Raw genomic sequence first — 26,364 nt, forward strand, 5'->3', positions numbered from 1 at the left:
ATGGCGCTGCTACTGCAGAGGGCCCTTTGCTCTCCGCTCCCCTCGCCCTGCCCCGTGCCTGCGGGCGGGGGAGACAGACCGTTGGGCTCACAGCCGGGCCCGAGCCCGGCGCTCCTAATGGGGCGGGTGGGGTTGCCGGGCGCGCGCAGGCCCCGGCTCTCGCGGCCGCTTTCCAACCGCCCGCCCCCGTCGGTCTCCATGGTGACGGCCTGGGGCCATGGCGGAGGTGGCCGCGGTGCTGCTGCCGGGGGAGGCCGAGGCCCTGGTGCAGGCGCTGCGGAGCGGCCCGCTGCGGAACACCGGGGACCACGGGTCCGAGACGGGGGGTCCCCCACGAAGCCGGGCTGTGGGGCGCGGTCCTGGCAGGGTTGGGGGCGGGGTGTGGGAGAGGCCCCCGGACGTTAAGGGGCGAGATGTGGAGGGGGGGTACTCGGGCGGGGTCTGATGTGCAGCGGGGTCCCCAGTTGAGTTGGGGGCGGGAGGAGTCCATGGGGACTTGAGGGGAGGGGGCAATGTGTGTGGAGTCCCTGGGGGGATAAGGGGGTGTGTGGAGTGAGTCCCCCGAGGGGAGGGGCGTGGGGTGTGAGGGGAAGTGAGTCAACGGGTTGAGTTGAGTGGGGGGTTGTGTGGGCCAAGGGCAGATGTGCGTCCCCAGTGGGTTTGAGGGTTTGCTCCTCAGGCAAAGGTGAGCCCCACCATAGCTGGGGGGATGGGCCATTGATTGCAGGAAGAAGCCCTCCAGTTCCAGGGGAGGCGCCTCTTTGGGGATGTGATGAGTCCCTCAGAGGGGGGCAAGCATCCGCCTGGGTTGGGGGTTTGTCTCTGAGTGGGAAGGTGGCATGGAGGGGAGCTGTGGTACCAGGGGTGCCATGAGATGAGGAAACTGACTCCCCCTGCCCCTGCTCCCGCTCCCTAGATGGCTCCGGCAGCACGAGGCCATCGAGAAGCTGAACATGCAGGCCATTCTGAGCGCCTCTGCCGGCCAGGAACAGCTCCTCATCGAGCTGCTGGTGAACTATGCCAAGGTGAGCACTGTGCAAGCCACAGGGAGCTGGGGGATAAGAGCACCCTCCCCCATGGGGACAGCATCCAGTGGACAAGACACACAGGGAAAGCTCTGGAGGGCCCCATTCATCCTTCTCTGCCAACCAAGCCTAGACAACCTTGCCCCCTACAGTGCCTAGTCCAAGTGGGCTCCTGCCTCTTTCTTTGGGGAGATGCATGCACTAATTCACCTTACTGTCAGGGAAGGTGTCCCGATATGGAGCCCAAATTTTTGTTTGTTCAAATACTCTCTGTGGTAATCAAATTCTCTCCCTGCTTGGCATCTGCACCCCTCCAATATTATGTAGTCAGCCCTGTCTGTGACACTGCAGTCTGGACCTCAGTCATTTAGCCACATTATAGATTCATAGATTTTAAGGCCAGAAGGGACCATTCTCATCATCTAGTCTGACCTTCTGAATAATGTAAGCCATAGAGTTTCACACAGTGATTCCTGCATCAAACCCATATTTCATGGTTGAGCTAGCGCATACTTTTTTAGAATGAGACAGCCAAGCTTGAGTTAAAAACTTCAAGTCACAGAGAATCTACCACATCCCTAGATAAATTGTTCTACCCATTGTTAAAAATGTGTGCCTTATTTTCTAGCCTAAATTTGTTACATCTTTGGCTCTTGTTCTCTCCTCCCAGTAACCCTCCTTAGTCCCCAAATCATAGTTGTTGCTGTCCTCTGTACTCCCTCCAGTTTGTCTATATTCTGAGTACAAAGGACCCCAGAATTGAACATTGAATGCAAGTTTGGTTGTACCAGAGAAGGACTGTTGCTAAACAAAGTGAGTCTCTCTGTCCATGAGATCATGGGCTATGCTTATCTCTGATGTAACACTGAAGTCAGTGGAGCTCATCTCAGAGATAAATTTGGTCAGTTGGAAATGTTGCTGGTGTATTAGGAAATAGACTAGCAGAACTCTGCCTCCCTCCTTTACCTGCACCAGATGCACTGTCTCATCTCACCCAATGGAAAGGTGGGGACAGATACTGATTCAGAAATGACTATCAATGGAATGAAGCAAATAATACGATGATGAGGCATATTGAAAGTACCTAGATGAAGAGTCAGCAAAGAATCCTGTGGTACCTTATAGACTAACAGACGTTTTGCAGCATGAGCTTTCGTGGGTGAATACCCACTTCAGAGTGTAACAAAACTGCCAACTCTGAGAGCTGCAGTTTGTCCCAGCATCTTCTCCTCTAGGACTAAAGTACTTGTATGGCACTTGGCTTGTCTGTACATTTTCTCTTGCCTGAAAAGGTTTCACTTTCCACGGGTATTCTTCTGTCCAGATCCCTACTCTCATCGAGGAATTGATCTCTGTGGAGATCTGGAAGCACAAGGTGTTCCCTGTGCTGTGCCAGCTGGAGGATTTCAAGCCAAAAAGCACCTTTCCCATCTACTTGGTGGTGAGTACAGAGAGGTCTTGGAGAACAAACATACAGTATTCAAGCGCATTGCCATGATCTGGAATGTCCTGTAGGGTGGTAGCACTGCATGGTACTTCTGCTTCAACAGGCATGCTTCACAAGACACCTTGTCCATATTCCAATAAGGCTTTTCATATGGTAGCTGCATGTGAGTCATATTCACAGGCGAAACTCTTACGAAACACAAATTCTGTCGGACAGTCATTGTTCACAAGGGCTGGAGGGGAGAGAAGAGGTTTTAGGCAATGGCTTAATGATAAAATAACTTACCCTTATTTACATAGGGCCTTTCTTCTCAAGGATCCCAAATAACTTCTTTTCACAAGGATCACTTCCCCCATCTTTGAAATGCTGCCACCCCTGTGGCAGCATTGCAGCTGTTTAACAGCACACACAGCAACACTACCTAAGTTTAGGACAGGAAATGAGGAAGGATCTCCTATCCAGTTGAAACTACAGTGGAAATTTTGACAGACAGCAGAATGTAATCACCTATCCTAGACTTTGGCCAGGACACTGGGGTAGCTGCTGCCCCTTTAAAAACAGCCATAGAATCTTGAATGACCGAAAGTTCTCAGGGCTGATCATTTACATTTAATTCAGGCACTGAACGTTTTTGGTATTCTGGCCATTTAATGGGGCACTACAAATCTCTTGCTTCTAAAAACAGAGAGACTGTCTTTTCTGCCGAGTTTCACTGCCTTTTAGTTAGCACAGCTCACAGGTGTTCATGCTGTTGATTGACAGGACTCCACACTGTTTGCACCCAGCATGTATGTGGAGGAAGGATAGTCCAGTAAATTCTTTGGGATTCTAAGAATTCCTTCCACAGTCCTGTCTGCCCTGGACACCTCAAATAGGGCCACTAGCTAATGCTGGATCAGGGGGCACTCTCCTAGGACTTGTGATAGCAATAAATACTAATAGTCTATCAAGTTCAGTACTCTGGCTCCGATGGCAGCCAAAGATGGATATTTTAGAGCAGTGATGGGCAACCTGTGGCCTGCGGGCAACACAGGGTAATTCGCTGGTGGGCCCCCAGAGAGTTTGTTTACATTTGCACTGCCGCCCGCAGCTCCCAGTGGCTGTAGTTCACCGTTCCCGGCCAATGGGAGCTGCAGGAAGCTGTGCGGCCTTCAGCGACGTGCTGGCCACCAATTCCCACAGCTCCCATTGGCTGGGAACGGCGAACTGCAGCTGCTGGGAGCTGTGGGTGGCCGTGCAAATGTAAACAAACTATCTGGGGTCCCACCCGTGGATTACCCTGATGGGCTGCAGGTTGCCCACCACTGTTTTAGAAGAAGGTGTAGAACTTCCTCCCACACTACCTGTAATAAGAACAGGAGTACTTGTGGCACCTTAGAGACTAACAAATGTATTTGAGCATAAGCTTTCGTGGGCTACAGCCCACTTCATCGGATGCATAGACTGGAACATATAAGAAGAGTAAATATAAATATATATATATATATATATATATATATATATATATACACACACATACAGAGAAGATGCCATACCAGCTCTAAGAGGCTAATTAATTAATTATGGCATCTACTGTGTATGTGTATATATACTCTTCTTACATGTTCCAGTCTATGCATCCGATGAAGTGGGCTGTAGCCCACGAAAGCTTATGCTCAAATACATTTGTTAGTCTCTAAGGTGCCACAAGTACTCCTGTTCTTTTTACGGGATACAAATTAACACTGCTGCTACTCTGAAACCGGTCACTACCTGTAATGCCACCAATGTGCTCTTGGAATTCCAGGCATCTTCACAGCAACATCTCCTGCCATCTGGTGGGATCTCTTGGGTTAGCGTTTCTCAAATGTGGCCATTGAGGCCACATGCGGCCACCAGGGGCTTTTTGTACAGTCACAGCCTCCTGGGAAGTGATTGTTAACACTGCTTTGCTCCCCTAAACATACAAATATCACTTTTCACAGACACAGACTTACTAGTTAGCAAGTCTTTAAAAAAGCAACCAAAAATGCAAAAGAAACAACAGCAAAAGAAACAGGAACGTGCAAAGCACATTTTTTGTTTCTATTCTGTTTAGGTCTAGTCAAGAATAGAGACAACTACATTATTTTTATTATTGAGTCTGCAATAAAAGAATACATAAATAAATTACAATGATTTGGTCATGTATATATGCGTATTTATCTGTTTTTTCCTAAAGTTAATTAAGTATTTTAGGAAAAATTGTCAGAGTGGCCACCAGCAAGAGTTGGTGTCCGCACTCTATGGCCACCAAAACATTTCTTGTAAGACCCCCACGGTGACTGGAAAGTGGTGGCCCTTTGCTGCTATAAGAATTTCAGTGAGAGGTCTTCACTGGCCCTTTTGGTGGTGGGACTGATCTCAGTAGCAAAAGACATTCCTGTATCTCAGTGCACTAGTATTCTTCTAGTGAAGCCAGGAAAACTATTCCAGTAGAGGGGCCATACTGGCCAGCTGCCAGGAACCAGAGGTATCATTTGCATGATAAACTTGCAGACTGCAGTGATACAGGGGTTCAGACTCTGGCTCCCAGTTTGCAGTGCTCCAGCCTGTTCTCAGATGATGATGGAGCATTGCTTGCTGGGAGTCGGGACCTGTAGTTTCCCCAGGCCACATATCTGTATTAAAGATGAGCTTGGCTAAGGACTCCATGGATTGCATTTGCCTCATCGGCCGGGCTTTTGGCTGAACCTGTATTGGGGGCTACCTCAGTTACAGGCTGGTTGCATATTACCATGGGCACTGTAGATGATGTTCCTCTGACCTTTGCTTTCTCTCCTCACATTCCCTCAGCTGCACCATGAAGCTTCTATTGTCAACCTCCTGGAGACAGTGTTTTTTCACAAGGTAAGAGATTAGTTCAGCTGTGTTAAATCAAGGGCCCCAGAATGGGGAAATCCCAGATGTGATTTCAGGTCATTTGTATGAAACATTTTTCCCAAGAGTTGTAATTAGAGAGGCAGTGTGATGTAGTGGCCGATCATGGGAGTAGATTCCAGACCTGTGATGAAGTGGGAATTTTCTGTAGTATTTTTGTGAATCTTGTGTGTGCCTCAGTTTCCCCTATATTTTGCCTGGCTACCTGGGGGTGGGGGAGAACTAAGTCTGCTGTCAGGGCTAGTTAAGAGAGCTAGGTGGATGTGTGTAACCTAGCTGTCCGAGCCTGAATGGGTCATTAAAAAAAGGACTGACTGAGGCCGACCTCATATCAACAGAAAATCTGAGATGACAGTGGAAAGCCCAGGCACCAGGACATTGACACCTAGCAACCAGCAACCTAGAGGGAGATGGATTCCCCCACCTCACCGCAGGGAAGCTGGGCACAGACCCCAGTTCTGAACAAAGGACTGGAAGGTGTGAGGTGTGGGGATAAAGTGTTGGTTTCTGGAAGGAGTCAGGACTCTCATCTGGAAACTGACCAAGGAGGTCAGACTGTGGGGGAGAGACAGAACCTGAGCATGGGATTCACTACAATTTGACTGGGACTCTGGACTGACCAGAATGGACTATACTTTAACCTTCATTTCTCTGTGCTAACCTAAGGACTTCTAGATTCTATGTGCCTGGTGACCAATAAATTGTTACCGTATTTTTAAAAGGCTGCCTGTGTCACTGTAAATACTGAGAGCATTGCACCCTGAAGGGCTTAAGTACAGCCTCCCGCAGGTCTCTGGCTTGGTTAGATTCACTGCAGGGAGCCACAGAGAGAGACAGGAGACGCTGGTGCCAAAGGCCCAGGCTTGGAGGTCACAGACCTTCCCCTGTGGGATTGTATGGGCCCTTGGAGCCTGGCATGCTAAAGCTGTCACTCCTGGGAGACTAGTGACAAGCTGGGGCATAGACCAGACCCTGTGACAAGGCCCCCTTGAATTCTAGTCCCAGTTCTGCCAGTTTAAAGATATGCATAAAACCACAGACAACTGAGAGTATGGAAATACAGAATTAAGGCAACTCAAACAACCTATATCTCTATGTTCAGCCTGAAGCCATAAGGTGGATCTCAATCAACTCCCTGTGACACTGAGGTCTGCAGGTATTGGTGCAATTGGACTGGTGTTTTCTAATCAGAAGGCCTTTTGAAAAATGATCTTTCTGAAGGGAATACCTTCTCCTCTCAAACAGCACTCTGATGCCCTTTTGTTGTGTAGGAGATCTGCGAATCAGCTGAGGACACCATTCTGGACTTGATCGATTATAGCTACCGGAAACTGACCCTGCTAGCAGCTTGGAGCACCAACAGGGAGTTTCCAACCCACGAAAAGCTTCTGCCTGAGGATCTGACCAATGCATCATCAATGCAGGTGGGTTAAAAGTGCAAGTTTTCAATTTCCAGCAGGTCTGTCTGACCTTGTACCTTGGAGGGAAGTTAAATTTCCATGACTGGGAAAGACCATAGTTATAGCCATGAAGGCCCTTGTATCCAGAACCTGATGAATAAATCCACTCCACTTGGGCATTCCTCTACATGAATTTGGTGTTGGTGGAGGTCTCTTGATTGGTGATTTGTTCTCACTGGTGGCTCATCATGAGCAGAGACAGTGTGAGTTTTCCCACTCTGTCCTACAAGTGTTCTTCAAGTGTGACATTATGAGATTCTCTGTAGGGGCAAGAGGGCAGTTCAGTTTCTATGAACCATTGTGTTTTTGACCTGCCTCCTAAGACTAGGAGTGAGGGAACCAGTCAGGGTTAATTGCAATGGTATTTTTTTGAGATCTCTATAGGTTTCCACTTGGAATTGGTCTAAGACTCATTTCACACAGGCCACCCAACGCCTACGAGATGGTAACAACTCAGTCTCTGCAGTCCTGGACCAATTTTGAACCAATGACCTAAGGAGAAAAAGGTCATACCCAACCTCCTGAACCCTTCCCAGTTCTGGGTGTGTCATTGTTGTTGCTCCATCGCTTGTTGCTTTTTCAGTTGCATTTTGGTGTGAGACAGTATTGTGCATCTGGGATTTTTTTTTCTCAGCTCTTAAAATTCTTCTCTGTAAACAGGACATCATAATCTTCTTTTAAAATGGATTTAAAGTGAGACACAGCAACCTCAGCAGTAGTCTCCAGAACTGCATTCACCCTTTGGCCTCCTGCCCAAACTTATGCTCATCTTTCAAAGCTTGAGAGGAAGTCATGGGACTCCTGAGAACAGTAGGGAAGTGTTTCCCCACTGGGCATTTTTGTTAACCCTTGGAGGTGGCCCAAGGGAGAATGACAGTCTTAGCTATTGCAGTATTGAAAACTACTTATGCTGTGAGGATTCTAAGACCAGAATGGACTATTGTGATCATCTAGTCTGATCTCATGTATCACACAGGCCAGAGAACTTCCCCAAAATAATTCCTGTTTGAATTAGCATATCTTTTAGAAAAATATCTGTCCAGTTTGCTCAGGCCCAGTCCAGTCTCTGCTAACTTTATCCACAGCCATCCTTCCGTGTGACAGAGTTAAACCAACAATCTTGCTTTCTTCCCCATGATGGAGCCAATTATTAATTATTTGTATTAACGTAGGACCTAGGCACCCTAGTCATGGACCACAACCCTATTGTGTTAGGTACTGTACACACTCAGAACAAAAAGACAGTTCTTTCCCCAAGGAGCTTACAATCTCAGTATAATTCAAGAAACAACAAATGGATACAAGGTGAGTGAGGTAGTATCTTTTATTGGACCAGCTTCTGTTAGTGAAAGAGACATGCTTTTGAGCTACACAGCTCTTCTTCAGGACCTGCAAACGACTGATGGATACAGACAGAGCGGGGAGTACAAGGGATCAATGAGACTGTTTTGGTCTGCACGATGGCCATATTCTCAGCACACCAGCTGTCTAACCAGTGAGGGTAATTAACTGGTTTGGAACAGTTTACCCAGTGTTGTGACTGATTCTCTGTCACTGACAATTTTTTAATCAAGATTAATTTTGTAAAAGGTCTGCTCCAGGAATTGGTTTTGGGTGTTCTATAGCTGTGTTATTACAGGAGGTCAGACTAGTTGATCATAATGGTCCCTTCTGGCCTAGGAACCCTTGAACCATTGTCAAGTTTTTTGTAGGTGTCACATCAAAGGAGAGTTTTAAGGAGGTTTTTGAATGTGGATAATCAGGTGGCTTTGCAGATGCTTAAGGGGAACTCCTCCCATATGTGAAGGCTGGCAAGGGAGAAAGCTCAAAGATGCTTGTTTGGAAATTTAACAAGTGAGCAATGAAGCCTGGCTCCACCGGCTGAACAGAGGCAAGAGTTGATCTATATGCTATTGACATATAAGATGGTAGGTAAGGTGGGGATAGTCCGTGAAGGGCCTTGAAGGTGAAGACAAGTAGCTCCTATTTGCAATGGAGAAAGGGGAGCCAGTAGAGGAACTCAAAGAGAGGAGATGTGGTCAAAGTGAGGTCTAGGAAAATGATCTTTTCAGTCAGAATGCTTCTGCATAGCAGGGCAAGGTTGCATTTGTCAAAGACAGAAGAGGATGTTGCCATAGTCAAGACACAAAGTCATGAGAGGCTGGGCAAAAGTTTTAGCTGTGTGGATGGATAGGGAAGGTCGTATCTTAGAGGTGTTAGGAAGGAAGAATCAGCAAGATTTAGACATAGCCTGGATGTGAGGACCGAGAGAGGGCTGAGTCAAAGATGACAACCAACATTTGGGCCTGAGGGAGGATGGTGGCAGTGTCCACAGTAACTGAGAAAGAAGGGAGGGAGGGAGGCTTATGGGGTGGGAAAGATTAGGAGCTCTGTTTTGGTCATGTTGAGCTTAAGATGATGGCTGGACATCAACATGGAGATATCAGAGAGACCAGCTGAGAGTTTAGTTTGGACAGAAGGAGACAAGTTCTGAATAGCGAGGTAGATCTGTGAGTCATTGGCATAGACATGGTAGGTGAAGTCATATCCATTGCCTAGGACTGCAGTTGCTTTAGAGCACAGCATTCTCTGTCATCCTACCTAGCTCTCTGCCCTGATCGCTCAGCTCCCTATCCCCCTAATGCAATGGACTCAGACTCCCATAGACTCATAGACTTGAATGCCCAAAGGAACCATCATGATCATCTAATACACCTCTAACCTCTGCCTGAGTTACTGAAGTCCTCAAATCATTATTTAAAGACTTCAAGTTGCAGAGAATCCACCATTTACACTAGTTTAAACCTGCAAGTGACCTGTGCCCCATGCTGCAGAGGAAGGCAAAACCCCCCTAGGGTCTCTGCCAATTTGACCTGGGGAAAAATTCCTTCCCAACCCCAGATACGATGATCAGTTATGTTGGCAAGATCCAGCAGCCAGACATCAGGAAAGAATTCTCTGTAGTAACTCAGAGCCCTCCCCATCTAGTGTCCCATCACTGGCCATTGGAGATATTTGCTGCTAGCAGTCACAGATCGGCTACATGCCATTGTAGGAAGTCTCATCATACCACCCCCTCCATAAATTTATCAAGCCCAATCTTGAAGCCAGTTAGGGTTTTTGCCCCATTGCTCCCCTTCGGAGGCTGTTCCAGAACTTTACTCCTCTGATGGTTAGAAGCCTTCACCTAATTTCAAACCTAAACTTCTTGATGGCCAGTTTATATTCATCCACTCAACCCGGGGAGGCTCCAGACGTGGGATCATGACATTGGAGTTTACAGAAGGGATTCTGGGCAGATATCTGGAGGTGGGGTCATGCTAATGTTAGGATCTCTCAAATGGTGGATCAGGACAATTACTTCTTCCTTGGGCTGGACTTGAGCACTCAGCATCAGGACTGAGTAAATGGTCTGTCCTGCTGCGACCTGGCTGTATGTGACACTGCCAGCAGCAGCCTATGGCATACTTCATATGGGGAGCCTGGTGCATTCATGTCATGACTAGCTGCTATCTTCAGCAGTGCTTACACCATCCAGCTCTCCGTCACTGTCTTGTAAGAAAGGCATTTGTGTGACTGCAGTTTACATTGATCTTGGGGCAGGAATCAGCATTATGTGGCTTGGGCTTCTTAACGAGTCCTTGGCTACTGAAAGCCAGCTCATATGCTGCCTCCTTTATTACTCTGCAGAAAAAAATCTAGCTCTATATCTGGTGTGCTTGTGAGAGTCTGTGCTTTCATCCCCGTAGGAACTACAGAAGCAGGCAGAGATGATGGAGTTTAAGATCTCCCTGAGGGCTCTTTCTGTGCTCCGTTTCATCACTGATCAGGTAGACAGGTAAGCAGCTGGCTCACAGGAGAATCTAGAGATGAGCCTAGGAACTGGAGTGGGCTTGTTTAAGTCATTGCACTGGTCTGCGGGTGTCAGTCCTATGCTCAGAGACTGGGAGCATCAGTTCTGGCACAGTGCCCTGTTGTCTGGATCCCGCTGTGTGTAGTAGCTGGATGTGCAGATCATGGCACTACAGTTCCGGTGTGTGCTTCCTCCTGTTCTCAGTAGCTGGCAGTGAGAAATCAGTGTGCTGATTGGCTCTCAGTGAATCTTGCTGGGCATTTGGTTTGCAGATCCATCCTAGCAGCTGAAAGTATCAAACCTAGCACCAGGGTCTGGATCTGGCTTTGCCCGATGTGTGGATCCTGGTACTAGTGCCCTGGTGTGTAGATCCTGCCGTGCTTGGGTGGCTGGTTGTGTGGATCCTGGTGTGGGATCAGGCTGTTCTCAATGGCTGCTTGTATGGATTTTGCCCTGGTCTGACTGTAATTTATTTTATTTTGTCACTTTTGCTTCTTCCCCAGAGTCTTGGGGACCATTTGTAGCTGATCTTGTACTGCTCACAATAGGTGTTTTCACTAGTTCCTCTCTTGTTTTTCTCCAGTTTGCCACTGAGTGCCCTGACACGGATGCTGAACACTCATAACGTGCCCTGCCTCCTGGTAGAGCTCCTAGAGCATTGTCCATGGAGCCACCGTGAAGCAGGTATGAATCATGTGCTCATATCTTAGTGCATCCATGGGGCTGTAGCATTTTTTGCCTGGAGCTCCATCTGGTAGGTGGTTCCCATATAGGGAGAAATAGCTGAAAGGTCCTCCCTAGATTCAGTTCTCACTCTCCATCTTTCACATGGATTTCTATCTGGCCTTCCCATCTCCCTCCCGTCCCATCCAGGTACATGGAATCACTTCCTGCATGGGACTGTATGCGCCCATTGGCTCCGCTCTTGAGCAGACACCACTCAACTGGGATTGAGGAGCTGCGCTTCCAAAAATGGTCTCTGCTTGTGGCTGTCTCTCATCCAAATCTGGCAGCTCCCAAGCTAGTGTCCACAATGCAGTAAAAGAGGACAATACAACCCTAATGTATCTGCCAGCCCCCTTCACCCACCCCATCCTGCCCTGCAGGGAGTCCTCGTGCTCTGTGAGTAGCAACAGGATCTGCTTAGAAAGACCTGGTTATCAGCCCACTTCTCCCTGGCAACTGTGCCCTCATCCCACCCCTGCTGTCTGCACTGAGGCCCCATCCAAACTGGAGTTCCAAACAGGTTTAACAAGCATGCTTCCAGGCCACCTTAAACTGGGTTCTCATACAGTGGATCAGATCAGTGTTGGCAGAGTTAACCTGATCTGGAACCAGGCTGGCTAGTCCACACTAGCATTACAGGGGTTCAGCCATAACCAAGTATAAGCATGGTGGCTAATTTAGTAGCAAGGCCTATGTAGGCAAGACCACTGGCTACACAACACATCCCTGGAATGGCAAGTAAAGGCAGATAAGTGTGGGAAGCACAGCCATGATCTCCTCCAGGAGTCCAAGCTGTCCCAGAAGCTACACATCATCTTTCTTCGCTTTTGCCACAGACCCATGATCACTTCTTCCATTTCTTCTCTTCCCACAATGACCCTGACCCTGAGCATTGTCTGCTATACCTGAGTGAATGCACAGATGATAAAACCATGGGCTCTGTTCATCTCTCTTAGATCCTTATCTAGCCCCATCACCTTTCTCTGAACATCTTACAATCTTTTAATACGTTTATCCTCACACACCCCTGTGAGGTAGGGAAGTGCGATTGGCCCCACTTTACAGAGGGAAACTGAGGTGAAGAGAGACTAATTGACTCACCCAGGGTCACACAGGCAGTCTGTGTTGGAGCAGAGAATTGAACCTAGGTCCGAGTCCCAGCTGGCACCCTAAACATTGGGCCCTCTTTTCTCTGGTGTCTCAGTCTCACCCTCTGTCTTACTGGTTGTCTCTCTCAGGCAAGCTAAAGAAGTTTGAGAATGGAGTGTGGCATGTGGTGCCCCCTGAAGACCATGTGAAGATGACCAAGCTGGATGGGCAGGTGTGGATTGCCCTCTATAACCTCCTCCTGAGCCCAGAATGCCAGAGGAAATACAACTTGGACGGTTTCAACAAGAGCCAGCTCCTAAAGGTACAAGACTTCAGTGTGCATAGCCTGTACATATACCCAGCATGGTGCCTAGGCGCAGGGAGGACTAGGACCTTCCCTCAGGTATAGATATCCTCTTCTCGTCACTTTCAAAATGTGCCAGGTGAGCATTTCCTGGTTGAAACCTGTATCACAAGCTGGGAAATACCATGTCGTCAGTTCCAAGATGGCTTCTTTGTTCATGCCAGTCAAGTTTAGAGGCAAATACCCCACCAGCTGGCATGAATTAGCTCTTTGTTGATCAGCAGAGTCCAAGGACAGAGAGGTCCATGGAGACTAGACTCATCCTAGAATGGTCTCTCCAGGCCAGGTCTGAGACCCATTGACAGGATGTGTTGGGAAACTCACACTGCTGCTGCAGTTTCTGTGGAGACATAGGGCTGCCAATCCACCACCTTAGTGAGAATTTCACAAGTGGCTTGTTGAGGTGGAGAGGTTTATTTTATTGCTTTAATTAGGGTTATGCCATGTATGGATTTAGTGCCTGTAGAAGGATGAGTCTGAGAGCACTAGAGCCACACACCATGCTGGCAGGTGCTATATAAACTTCCCATTAATAGCTCTGCCAATGCAGCTCAGTCCCAGCCCGGGGCCCCCCTCCTGCTTTTCCAGTCCTGGGCTCTCACACAACTCTGACAATGCACCTCAATCCCAACCCACAGCTCCCCTCCCCCTGCTATTCCAGCCCTGAGCTCCCCACACAATCCAGAAAATGCCCCTCAGTCCTCACCCACAGCACTTCCTGCAGTTCCAGGTACTGCAGGCTTTTGACACTTCTTAATACCTAGCTGTGCTGTTGACAGGGGTGAAAGTAAATTATAGGACTGCTGGAGTCCTGAGGGGGGCGTGGCCTCATCCAGAAGAGGTGTGGTCTCAACCAGAAGGGGCGTGGCCTCTTGAGATTTAAGGGCCCTGTGGCACTGGCTGTGGCTGTGAGCCCCAGGGCCTTTAAATCAACGCGGGGCTCCCAGCTGCAGAAGTGGCTGGGAGCCCCCGGGGCTTAGGGGCAAATTAAAGGGCCCGGGGCTCCGGCCGCCGTGGAGCTCTGGGCCCTTTAAATCATAGAATCATAGAATCTCAGGGTTGGAAGGGACCTCAGGAGGTCATCTAGTCCAACCCCCTGCTCAAAGCAGGACCAAACCCAACTAAATCATCCCAGCCAGGGCTTTGTCAAGCCTGACCTTAAAAACCTCTAAGGAAGGAGATTCCACTACCTCCCTAGGTAACCCATTCCAGTTCTTCACCACCCTACTAGTGCAAAAGTTTTTCCTAATGTCCAACATAAACTTCCCCCTCTGCAACTTGAGACCATTATTCCTTGTTCTGTCATCTTCTACCACTGAGAACAGTCTAGATCCATCCTCTTTGGAACCCCCTGTTAGGTAGTTGAAAGCAGCTATCAAATCCCCCCTCATTCTTCTCTTCTGCAGACTAAACAATCCCAATTCCCTCAGCCTCTCCTCATAAGTCATGTGCTCCAGCCCCCTAATCATTTTTGTTGCCCTCCGCTGGACTCTCTCCAATTTATCCACATCCTTCTTGTAGTGTGGGGCCCAAAACTGGACACAGTACTCCAAATGAGGCCTCACCAGTGCTGAATAGAGGGGAATGATCACATCCCTCGATCTGCTGGAAATGCCCCTACTTATACAACCCAAAATGCCATTAGCCTTCTTGGCAACAAGGGCACACTGTTGACTCATATTCAGCTTTTCGTCCACCGTAACCCCTAGGTCCTTTTCTGCAGAACTGCTGCCCAGCCATTCGGTCCCTAGTCTGTAACAGTGTATGGGATTCTTCCGTCCTAAGTGCAGGACTCTGCACTTGTCCTTGTTGAACCTCATCATATTTCTTTTGGCCCAATCCTCTAATTTGTCTAGGTCCCTCTGTATCCTATCCCTACCCTCCAGCCTATCAACCACTCCTCCCAGTTTAGTGTCATCTGCAAACTTGCTAAGGGTGCAGTCCACACCATCCTCCAGATCGTTAATGAAGATATTGAATAAAACCGGCCCCAGCACTGACCCTTGGGGCGCTCCACTTGATACCGGCTGCCAACTAGACATGGAACCATTGATCACTATCCGTTGAGCCCGACCATCTAGCCAGTTTTCTATCCACCTTACTGTCCATTCATCCAGCCCATACTTCTTTAACTTGCTGGCTGCCAGAGCTGAGTGCGGGATTTAAAGGGCCCAGAGCTCCCGCGGCTACGGGGAGCCCCGATCACTTTAAATCGGGCCCCAGCCCAGCCGCTGGAGCCGCGGGCGGGATTCAAAAGGCTCTGAGCTGCCCGCAGCCGCGGGAGCTCTGAGCCCTTTAAATCCCGCCCTCAGCTCCGGCAGCCAGAGCTGCGGGCGGGGTTTAAAGGGCTCTGGGCTGCCCGCAGCGGTGGGGAGCTCTGAGCCCTTTAAATCCCAGCCCCAGCCCAGCCACTGGAGCCACGGGCGGGATTCAAAGGGCTCTGGGCTGCCCGCAGACGCGGGCGCTCTGAGCCCTTTAAATCCCAACCATGGAAGCCGGTGTGGTCCGGCACGGCGTACTGGCTCTTGCCAGTACGCCGTACCGGCTTACTTTCACCTCTGGCTGTTGATGTTGAGCAATGGAGCCCCGATGAATTTAGCCCTTGATGATGATAACCATTCTGCACTCTCTTTTGCAGTTAATGCTCTGCTCAGTGGGGCATTGCTGAGCTGGCATGTGACCACCTGGCCACTTTTCCAGCAGCTTGTTTTTTAACCAGTGGATTATTTCTTTGCCTTGTTCTGATCTCTCTCCTTTTACCCTCCTCTCTCTCTCTCTCTGGGTTTAGCTCCGTGCATTCCTGACTGATGTCCTCATTGACCAGTTGCCAAATCTGGTGGAGATGCAGAGATTTCTGAGCCACCTCGTAATGACAGAGCCTGTTCCACCCAAAAAGGACCTCATCCTGGAGCAGGTACCTCCAGCACCATCCCTCTCCCAAGGCCAGTTGGTCTCCTCCATTCCAGCTGCACAAGGCTGCTGCATTTCATATTGGATAGCATTCTGTAATCCCATCTCCCGTTTCCAAAGGTTGAGTATATTCCCACCACTTGGAGAACATGGTGCTGTGATGAGAGAGGGCACATGCCCTGGCACTGAACCTGTGCTTTGCACTCTTTTTTTTACTGGCCCTACAACGGCATCCAGTTCTTCCTCACATTAGTAATGGGCCTCTGCTCTATCAACTATCATCCCCTGAGGAGCTTACTTCCACACAGGCCAGACAGGCAGCTGAGACGCAGGGAGTTCGCCCTTGCATCAGGCGATGGTGATATGAGAGCAAAGCCAGAGTCACCGGAGCCCTGAGATGGAATTCTATATTATGGAGAGGAAGAATGGCTCAGTGGTTAGGGCATTACCCTAGGACTTGGGAGAACTGAGTTCAGTCCCTGCTTTGCCACAGACTCCTTGTGTGAGTCACTCAGTCTCTGTCTGCCTCAGTTCCCCATCTGGACAATGGAGATAATACCCCTGTCCCCAACAGGGGTGTTTGAGGTCCAGATACATGCACTGTAGATTGTGAGGTGCACAGCTACCATGGTAATGGAGGCCATATTGGTACCATAGGTCAAGTTGTGCCTGCCTTTTCTTCTACACAGTACCTGGATGGGAGCCTTGCACAGACTCCAGCTCTCACTAGCACTGCTCTCTCCGCACCCTGCAACAGTAGTGGCTTTGTGGACAGCCTTTGCTTCATGCTGCAGCCAGGGCTGAGTGGAGAGCAAGGCAGCAGCCAACCATCATCCCAGCCAGGGCTTTGTCAGGTGGGACCTTAAAAACCTCTAAGGATGGAGATTCCACCACCTCCCTAGGTAACCAACCCATTCCAGTGCTTCACCACCCTCCTAGTGAAATAGTGTTTTCTAATATCCAACCTAGACCTCCCCCACTGCAACTTGAGACCATTGCTCCTTGTTCTGTCATCTGCCACCACTGAGAACAGCTGAGCTCATCCTCTTTGGAACCCTGCTTCAGGTAGTTGAAAGCTGCTATCAAATCCCCCCTCACTCTTCTCTTCTGCAGACTAAACAAGACCAGTTCTCTCAGCCTCTCTTCATAAGTCATGTGCCCCAACCCCCTAATCATTTTCATTACCCTCCGCTGGACTCTCCAATTTGTTCACATCCCTTCTGTAGTGGAGGGACCAAAACTGGATGCAATACTCCAGGTGTGGCCTCACCAGTGCCAAATAGAGAGGAATAATCACTTCCCTCGAACTGCTGGCAATGCTCCTATAATACACCCCAATATGCCGTTGGCCTTCTTGGCAACAAGGGCACACTGCTGATTCATATATAGCTTCTCATCCACTGTAATCCCCAGGTCCTTTTCTGCAGAACTGCTGCTTAGCCAGTCAGTCCCCAGTCTGTAGCAGTGCATGGGATTCTTCCTTCCTAAGTGCAGGACTCTGCACTTGTCCTTGTTGAATCTCATCAGATTTCTTTTGGCCCAATCCTCTGGACCCTATCCCTACGCTCCAGCGTATCTACCTCTCCTCACAGCTTAATGTCATCTGCAAACTTACTGAGCATGCAATTCATCCCATTATCCAGATCATTAATAAAGATGTTAAACAAAACTGGCCCCAGGACCGATCCTTAGGGCACTCCGCTTGATACCGGCTGCCAACTAGACATCAAGCCGTTATCACTACCCATTGAGCCCAATGATCCAGCCAGCTTTCTATCCACCTTATAGTCCATTCATCCAGCCCATACTTCTTTAACTTGCTGGCAAGAATGCCGTGGGAGACCGTATCAAAGGCTTTGCTAAAGTTAAGAGTTAGCAATGCAGGGGCTGGCAGCTATCGCTCTGGAGGGTTTTGTGTGGCCCTTCAATGTGCTGCCATCCTAACCTCATCAATCTCCTTTTCAGCTTGCATCACTAGCTTCATGCATGTAATTGGAATTCAGCATCTCAAGTGGGTTGGGGGAAGCCAGCTGCAGTCACACATGCTAATCATGCATCCTGCCCCATGAACTCACCCACTGTCACTGTGCCAAGCAATGATGAAAAAGGCTTTTTCCACTGGTTGCTTCTCTGAGAACAGTCCTTCTCTCGCCTTCTCTGCTTGGCTATTTTACTCCGCAGGGATGACAGCTCCTTTGAAGCAGCAGCTTTTCTTCTGGAGCCTGAGCTCCTTGCTCTGTTCTTGGCTGGCATTTGCTCTTTTGCATTGAAAGGCTCTCATGAGGGTGTTTCTGTTCAGAGAAATGATGAGTGGAAAAAGTTCTCAGTTCTGGGAGAAAGATCAAATAAGGAAAGAGATTCTGGGAGCTGGGTCACCCCCGCAGCTTGGTGAGAGTGCTTCATGTTACTGGAATTCAAGTCTTGCTGCTGATCTCTCACTCCCAAGGACTAGAGGGAGGCATAGCCTTGTTTCACTTAGCCCTTATCACCTCTGTCAGTGAAGGAATCTGAAAGAAGTCTCATCACCTCCATCCTCCTGGAGAGAAGGGAGGCTGGGGCTGACATGGGAATTCAAGGAGTGTGTTGGTGTAAGGGAGGGAATTAGGAGAGTTTAAGGAGGCAAATGTACTGGGAAGATGAAGTAGGTCCAGGGGATCAAAGCACCTCCCAGAATAAATGCTGTTAACAACTGAGCTTTCCCTTCAGTGTCATGCAACTAGGAGGCACGTGCTGTGGCCTCTTCTCAATAAACGCTGTGACAGACCCAGACCAGTAGGGTACAGGAGTCTGGTAGAGGGTAAATATACTGGTCACTGGATGAGTAGTTTTCTGTTCCCTGAGTGACCAGAGCAGGGGCTGCACTAGAGTAATCAGGAACCTGCTAGAACCAATTAAGGCAGACAGGCTGATTAGAACACCTGCAGCCAATCAAGGCAGGCTAACCAGGGCACCTGGGTTTAAAAAGGAGCTCACTCCAGTCAGGCGAGGAGGAGCCAGAGGAGAGGAAGTGCGTGTGAGGAGCTGGGAGCAAGAGGCACAAGGAGCTGAGAGTGAGAGCATGTGCTGCTGGAGGACTAAGGAGTACAAGTGTTATCAGACACCAGGAGGAAGGTCCTGTGGTGAGGATAAAGAAGGTGTTTGGAGGAGGCCATGGGGAAGTAGCCCAGGGAGTTGTAGCTGTCATGAAGCTGTTACAAGAGGCACTATAGACAGCTGCAATCCACAGGGCCCTGGGCTGGAACCCGGAGTATAGGGCGGGCCCGGGTTCCTCCCAACTCCTGATCAGACACAGGAGAAGTTGATCCAGACTGTGGGGAAGATCACTGAGGTGAGCAAATCTGCCAATAAGCGCAGGACCCACCAAGGTAGAGGAGGAACTTTGTCACAATGCGGAGAAGGAGTTCTTCTCATAGCAAACTGCTGTGGCTTCTGCAGATCTGCCACATCTTCCTTCACCCCGTACATTCACAATTGGCAGGGCTATACGTGTACATCTCCCTTCAACCTGTACACACACAGATATGTCACCTCTTCCTTCAACTCCTACACATACTTGTGTGTATACATAGAGATCTGTCATCTTCCTTCACTCCTGCACATGGGCGGTGGGTGAACGAGCTGTTGGGGGAGGCTAGTCCCGAGCCGCCCCCCTTCTGCCCCCTCTTCCCTCTTGGAGCCCAGAGCACCCTCTGCCCCCGCAGCTGCCTGGCGCACTGGGCAGGCGGCGAGGCTGGAGCACCTCTAGCCCCAAGCAAGTGGCTTGGCCCTAGCATCCCCAGCCCCAGAACGCTGGGCAGGGGGCGCAGCCGGAGTGCCCCCTGCCCCGGAATGCTGGGTGGGTGGGTGGCATGGCCAGAGTGCCCCCCAGCCCCAGGTGAGCAGCTTGGTCACAGTGCCCTCAGCCCTGGAGCACTGGGCAGGCAGGCGGCGTGGTCCCAGCGCCCCAACCCCTGCACTGGGTGGACGGCACCACGTGGCCACAGGCCCAGCACCCCCAGCTGTAGGCCTTACAAGCACCAGCCCCAGTTTGCCTGCCCCAGACTCTTGGCCACAGAAGAGTAGGAAGGGGAACTGGGAGCAGGCAGGAGGAGGTCGGGGGGTGGAGCGTGAGCAGGGCCACACCAGACTGTTTGGGGAGGCACAGCCTCCCCCAGCCTATGCTACCCGCTGCCCATGCCCCTGCACACAAATGTGAGTGTACACACAGCTGTCACATCGTCCTTTAGCTCCCTACATGCACATGTACACACACAGATTTGTCACATCTTCCTTCATCCCACACACATCCTTCATCCCTGCTTCTGGCTCTCATACAAGTCCATGAGCTACCCCAGACATTGTTGCTGCCCCTGCATGTCCTGCCCCAGAATCACCCCCACATTGCTGGGACACGATGCTCCTCTCACCCTTTTCACTGTCCCAACAGGTTCCTGTCATCAGGGACCGCATTGTCAGAGAGAATTCTGGGAAGTGGCAGGCGATCGCCAAGCACCAGGTGAAGCACATGTTCAGCCCCTCAGAGGACGAGTTGAAAGATCTGGCATGCCGGTAAGATCCCAGCCCCTCTATGATGAGCAACCCTGAGCTCCCTCTTGCAGGAGAGCCCGTTTGCAAAGCCAGTTCCCATTTTCCTCTTGTGCCATGAGGCTGCTAGCTACAGGAGGCTCAGCACAACCATCATCCCAATGAGCAGGGGCTTCTTGACAAGAGAAAATAGCCAGCGTAAATTTCACTGCCCTGGGGAGGACTGAGACATTGAGCGAGGCAGGAATCCTAGCCTGCAGCAGGAGGTCCCTTTGGAGAGTGGAATGGGAAGGATAGCAGGGTCAGACCTAAATGCTCCATCCTGTGCTGGAGGGTAAGGAAGATGAATCAGGACAGACACCACCTTTCATATCATGAGTCTTCTGCTACAGGTGCTGATGCCTGTTTTCTATCCCCAACTAGGTGGGCACGGACATACAACCTGGATGTGATGGAGGCTCTCGTCCCAGAGAAACCCAAGTGTGGGCTGTGCGGCTTTGAGGCAACAAAGCGCTGCTCTCGATGCCAGAATGAGTGGTACTGCAAACGGTAATGATTCTTAGCGTTGTCTGATCTGTCAGAGCTTCCTGCTGCCCTCAGGGCTTAGCTGGGATCTCACCTCTCCCTTGGGCACGCAGCTGGTACTAGAGTCCTGCTGTGAGACCTGGCCATGCCAATTCTAGGACTTGGTCCTTTGTCTGGAGCATGCCTGAATATGCTGGGTCTAGCAGCCCTGGCTGGTCTCTGCACCTGTCATGATAACAGGTGTTATATCCCGTGCACCTCGACTTCATGACTGTCATGGAGTTTCAAATCAGTGCATGAATTCACAGCGCTTAACCCTCTGATTAGCGTCACTGGAACTGTGAGGTCAGCTGTCCTTGCACCACAGTGAATCTCCACTGGGGTCAGTTATGTCACAAGCCGGAGCAGAAGCAGCCTTTCCATGTTTCCTTTTATGAAAAGCCCAGTGAATTTTGTGCTGATGCTGGAAGGTGCTGGGCTGATACTCCGGAGTCCCCTGTTTATCCACAACAAAAGCAGCAATGTGAGCTTCCCCACCTTACCCTCTCCCCAGTGAATGTGCTTCACCTTACACCTAGAGGGAACCACCCTGGGTGGGAATTCAGTGTCCTTGGCCTCTTTGGGACTCCTTAGCCTCATTGCCAGACTCTGCCAGACTAGCAGAGGGGGCCAGTCAGTGACAGTGGCTATAGGCAATTGACCACTACAACAGATACCCCTACTCCGTTTCACACAGACCACTGAGCCACGGGTAGATGGGAACAGGTTTTGTCACTGGCTGGCCCTTATTTCACGCAGACAAGTAGAGCTGAAGGCCTCCATAGCGCATCCCAATCCCGTGATCCAATTTCCAATGTGTTCCTTTCTACCATTGCCCCTCTGTCCTCTTTCCCTTTGCAGGGAGTGCCAGGTGCAGCACTGGCAGAAGCACAAGAAAGCTTGCAACCTGATGGCTGATGCCTTGAAGAAAATAAAAGAGGACCTGAAAGTGCAGCCGTAATGCAGAGCCAGAGCTTTCCAAAGAGGGACTTCTCCTCCCAGGCATTCCAGCAATCCAAGAGCAAAGGGTCGCCAGTTAGAACTAGAGACAGACAACCCCTTGTTCATCTAACCTGGGCCCAGTGCACCACTGGTGCCTGCCTCCTGTGTAACTGTACATGCTGTGGTAATGCATGGGCTGCTCCAGATCCCAGCCTTGCAGCCACGGACAGGGATCAGGGATCATGCTCAGCTCAGTGGGAGACAGCAGCCACTGGCCAGCACAACTGCTGAGATTGGGAGCCTTGGTTCTCTCATACCCCATTCTGTCTCCTAGTTTCTAAACACTTCCTTGCTTGAGAACAGGCTTATCCTGACCTCGGGGACTCATTTATGCTAAGCAGCTTTCTCCGTGCTGCCACCCATGACACAGAAGCAGCTTGTGTTACTGGGCATCCTGCCTGAAGCAGGCGCCACCTGCCGTCATGCAGCATGGCAGTGAGTGCAGATCTCGCCACAGTGCGGCAGAGCACAATGGCGGCTGACAAGTTTGGAACTAACCACTGACTGCTGCTCTCACTACCTGCTGCTGGGACTGTACCATGGGCCTTAAGGAAAATATATTTTCTGCTCCCAGGGCTCAGAGGCCAGCAATAGCCGCACTGGGCTCAGACCCTCTTCTGCTGTGACTCCCCCCTCCCCCCCTTACAATTTGTTCTCCAGTAAATGGGTTGAACCACTAACCATCTTGTTCTCATTCATCTCCATTCTGTAACAGTCTGCAGCAGCCACCTTAGAGATGACAAAACCACTTCCTCACTTATTTCCTGCATCATCCTACTGGGGAGGATTTTATAAACCCCATCTCTGCCAATAATGAGTTTATAAGGTCTCTGTTGATGCTCAGATGCCAGTCAGGGCCATACAGGCTGGGAGGGAATTGCCCAGAAGGTGACATCTTCTGTACCTTCCTTATCTAGGTGCTCAGTTCTATAACATCCTTGCATGGGCCTTGCCGTGTAGGCTGGGGGAGGGGCAGGGAAAAGGATGTGGTTAGGACAAATACTTCAATTTTCGGAGGCTCATTGTTTCACGGTTTAGAGCATAATGCGGTGTCTTGGTGGCTACCGAGGGACTTGCCTCCTGCTCTGGGGTTTTCTCTTTTCTCTGCAGTGTAGTGAGAAACGAAATTAATAATCAGCTCCATCCAGAAAGCAGCACGAGTCATTCTTGTGTCAGCCCTGGTCATCCAAAGTCGTGTTCTGGTCAGAATGCCAAGGATCAGTCCCCATGCAGCTCGTCTCCAGTCATGTTGATATTGATCTTCCCCATGTTTGATATTGATCTCCCCCCCCATGCTGAACACCCTGTAGCTAAGTTCATCAGTAACTTCCCTAGTTGTTTGGGTCATGCTATGAGGTGTGCTGGCTCCCCCAGTGTTAGGTAATAATTGGAGATATACCAATCGCCTAGAACTGGAAGGGACCTCGAAAGGTCATCAAGTCCAGCCCCCTGCCTTCACTAGCAGGACCAATTTTTGCCCCAGATCCCTCAGTGGCCTCCTCAAGGATTGAACTCACAACCCTGGGTTTAGCAGGCCAATGCTCAAACCACTGAGCTATCCCTCCCCCCGGTTAGCCTCCAGTGAGCCTGAATCCTGCCAGCTCAATCCTGTTAATGACCATGTCTGTGAATGCAGCATAGTTGTAGCTGTGTTGGTCCCAGGCTATGAGAGAGACAAGGTGGATGAGGTAGTATCTTTTATTGAACCCACTTCTGTTGGTGAGAGAGACAAGCTTTTGAGTTACGCAGTGCTCTTCTTCAGGCCTGGGAAAGGTACTCCCAGCCTCACAGCAAAATGCAAGTGGAACAGATTTTTAGTGTCTAGCAGAACTTAAATTCATTACTCTGCTAGACACTAAAAATCATGGACTGAACAGAGACTATATGTATGGTTTGTTACAACAATCTGTAACCCACTAACCCCCTCTTTTAATCCTATGGCTGCCGAGGTATTAACAGACCACTTCACCTTGAATGGTCCCTTACAATATGTGCTAACTACTTACGCTAAACAATCTTGTGCTCATACACCTTGTCTCTCTAATGACCATATGGACAGTTACAACAAATAGTCCTGCAAGAGCTGTCCCATAGCATCGTGTATCCGCAAAAGTGGCCTCTCTGACTGTCTCTCTAACTTTTGCTGACCCCCAGGTCATCCTGCCCAGAAGCCACGGGCTTGTATAAATATGCCTCCAGAAAAGGGGAGAGGGCTGCTTCCGCTAGATTAGTTTGATGTTAGAGATGGGTCTGAGCTAGTCCAATCAGGAGCGAGCCTTATTCGAACACTCAAAATGTTCGATGCTGGGGTTTGCTTCCACCCATGATAAATAAAGCAGTGAAGTTTGGATCCAGCTCTGAACTCTTCTGAAGGCTATGCTGTTCTCACCTGAACTTTCAGCTCACTCTCCTCTCGATCTGATGCATTAGAAAAAGTGAGGCTAACCAATCCCCAGTGTTCAAAAACTGTGAGGCCCCCAAAATCATGAGATTGTCTTAAAAAACAAGATTTTAAAAAATAACCAGTGCTGGTCTTCTGTTTTTTCACCCTTTAGTGGCCATATTATCAAGGTTTTCTCCACAACCACAAGGGCTAGAAACATACTTCTCTTTTAAGTGTGAGCTGAGATGCTCCATTAATCATGTGACTCTGGGAGCTGGGGCTTTAAGAAAATCACCAAGTGTCTTGAGACTCACGATAAAATCCCAAGTGTCAGCAATCATGGAACAAGTGAAATGAATGGAAAATACCACAAGTATGTGCAAAAACTAGATAATGGAAGTGGGGCTGGAAAGTCAAACTCCTGGAAATGTTCTGTGGGGGCGTTTGAGGCTCATGTCACCTGTGTCTGGATGTGGCTCTTGGGCAGATGCTAGTTTAGACAGAGATGTTTGTTGGTCTGAAGAGCCGGAGAGAAGGATCCAGCCTGCGACTTCAGAGAGCAGTTTTGCCTTTGTGAATGTTAGATTCAGCATTTTCTTTAATCTTTCCTTGTAGATAAGCATGAATGTAAACATGAGCATGCTGCGCCAGGCCAGCCTGGAGGGACAGGACTCTCTTATCACAGGCTCTCCCAGTTTCCCAAACTTCAGACCTCCTCTTCCTTCAACCCTCTCTCAGCCCACTTCTGGCATCTCAACTGGCCCTGGGTTTTCCCCAGTCCTATCCTGGAGGAAGGATCAGCAGAACTACATTGAAAATGGTGAGATGCTCGGAGACCACACCAACGGGGGCTATAGACAGATCCCCCCACTTTCTGTGCGGAGAGTGTGACTGGGAATTAGAAGTACCAGTTGAGATTGATCTGGTTTAGAAGTTCCTGCTTTTAGCCATACATGTGGTAGAGACTGAACTGGAAGAGCACAGAATATGATGACGTTCAGGCACTGAACAAAGAGGGCACTTGCAGATTAAAACTGCTGCTGCCAAACTTTCTCTGTCAGAAGTTGTTGACTCATCCATGATGTGATTTTACAATCTGGGTGCTGAATGTTAGTGGAGCAGGAAATAATCAGGTAACAGGCTGGTTTGAAGTGCGTCTGACTTTTCAAAAGTGCACACACAGGAACCTTTTCCATGCTGGGGTGGGGCTCTGCACTAAGGGAACAGGAAACCTTTAGGCAAACCGCAGCTGTAACATTACCTGTTTCACTCAGATCTTTTGCCCTATGTGATCTTTGAGGCCCTCTGAGACCTTTAGTTTTGAAAGGTTTGGCCAGAAGATCACATGGTGAACGAACAAAACATGAAATTAAGTGTATGTGACTCCGGAAGATGAAGGGCTGAGTTGATCAAGCTGGGCTTTGAACTTGTGGGTCTAGGGCATATTTTCAGTCAGGATGCTTAAGTCCCCTCCCTGCCTTTGTAGAGCAGAGGGCACAGAATCAGTGCATGGCTGTGGGGGGAGGCTGAGGGTATTACAGCTCACAGGGCAAAGTGGTCAATGATTCTGGAAGAGCTGCTGCTGACACTTAGGGGGAAGTGCCCCTGATTTCTTTGGAGAGAGGTTCAAGTGATACGGCATTAAACTAGAAGTTGAGAGCCCTGGGGTCTAATCCCAGCTCTGCCACTGATTTAATGGGTGGCCTTGGGCAAGTCACTTATCTTATCTGTGCTTCAGTTGCCCCATCGATAAAATGTGCATAGTGATTTCCCCTGTGTTTTGTCATCCACCAACGCGCTGAGTGTTGTTCTCTGGCAGGGAACTGAGGACCTGGCTTGTACATGCTGTTGTATAATAAATTCCTTCCCCTTATCAGCCTCTTCTTTGCATTCGCACACCCTTTCCTGCTAAGGAAGCCAGACATCAGCAAACCAGAGTTTATCCTCTTGTAAACGTGTTGCCAAGGAAGGAAAGAAGGGGCAGCTGTCCTACAGGCCACAGGAGAAGGATGTTCCTGCAGTATCATCTCAATCCTTTTGAGTGGGGTGGACTGGGCTGCCTTGGCCAGCACTGGAATGGAAAGCTGTGCGCTGCCATGTGACAGTCCAGCGCTTTGGA

The 26,364-nt window shown here is 49.6% G+C and overlaps 1 protein-coding gene across 2 annotated transcripts; it reads left to right on the forward strand.

The window, feature by feature from the left end:
* Positions 1-23,613, forward strand: ZMYND10 (zinc finger MYND-type containing 10). 2 transcript variants are annotated; one of them, XM_045022813.1, is made up of 12 exons: positions 164-312; positions 917-1,025; positions 2,350-2,466; positions 5,287-5,340; positions 6,642-6,794; positions 10,580-10,668; positions 11,267-11,367; positions 12,648-12,820; positions 15,651-15,776; positions 20,199-20,320; positions 20,720-20,845; positions 21,722-23,612. In XM_045022813.1, the coding sequence occupies exons 1-12, from the start codon at positions 218-220 to the stop codon at positions 21,819-21,821; spliced, it is 1,365 nt and encodes a 454-aa protein (XP_044878748.1). In that variant the 5' UTR covers positions 164-217; the 3' UTR covers positions 21,822-23,612. The 2 variants fall into 2 exon arrangements, with proteins under 2 accessions (XP_044878749.1, XP_044878748.1); XM_045022814.1 differs by lacking the exon at positions 15,651-15,776 and having other exon boundaries at positions 1-312; positions 21,722-23,613.
* Positions 23,614-26,364: the final 2,751 nt, after the last annotated feature.

Source organism: Mauremys mutica, chromosome 7, assembly GCF_020497125.1.
Source record: "Mauremys mutica isolate MM-2020 ecotype Southern chromosome 7, ASM2049712v1, whole genome shotgun sequence".
NCBI lineage: Eukaryota > Metazoa > Chordata > Testudines > Geoemydidae > Mauremys > Mauremys mutica.

Excerpts from the sequence above, each read along its gene's own strand:
- ZMYND10 (XM_045022813.1), top strand. The coding sequence starts at position 218 with ATGGCGGAGGTGGCCGCGGTGCTGCTGCCGGGGGAGGCCGAGGCCCTG. Across the intron at positions 11,368-12,647 it reads ATGGAGCCACCGTGAAGCAG|GCAAGCTAAAGAAGTTTGAG; the intron begins GTATGAATCATG and ends TGTCTCTCTCAG. Across the intron at positions 20,846-21,721 it reads AATGAGTGGTACTGCAAACG|GGAGTGCCAGGTGCAGCACT; the intron begins GTAATGATTCTT and ends TTCCCTTTGCAG.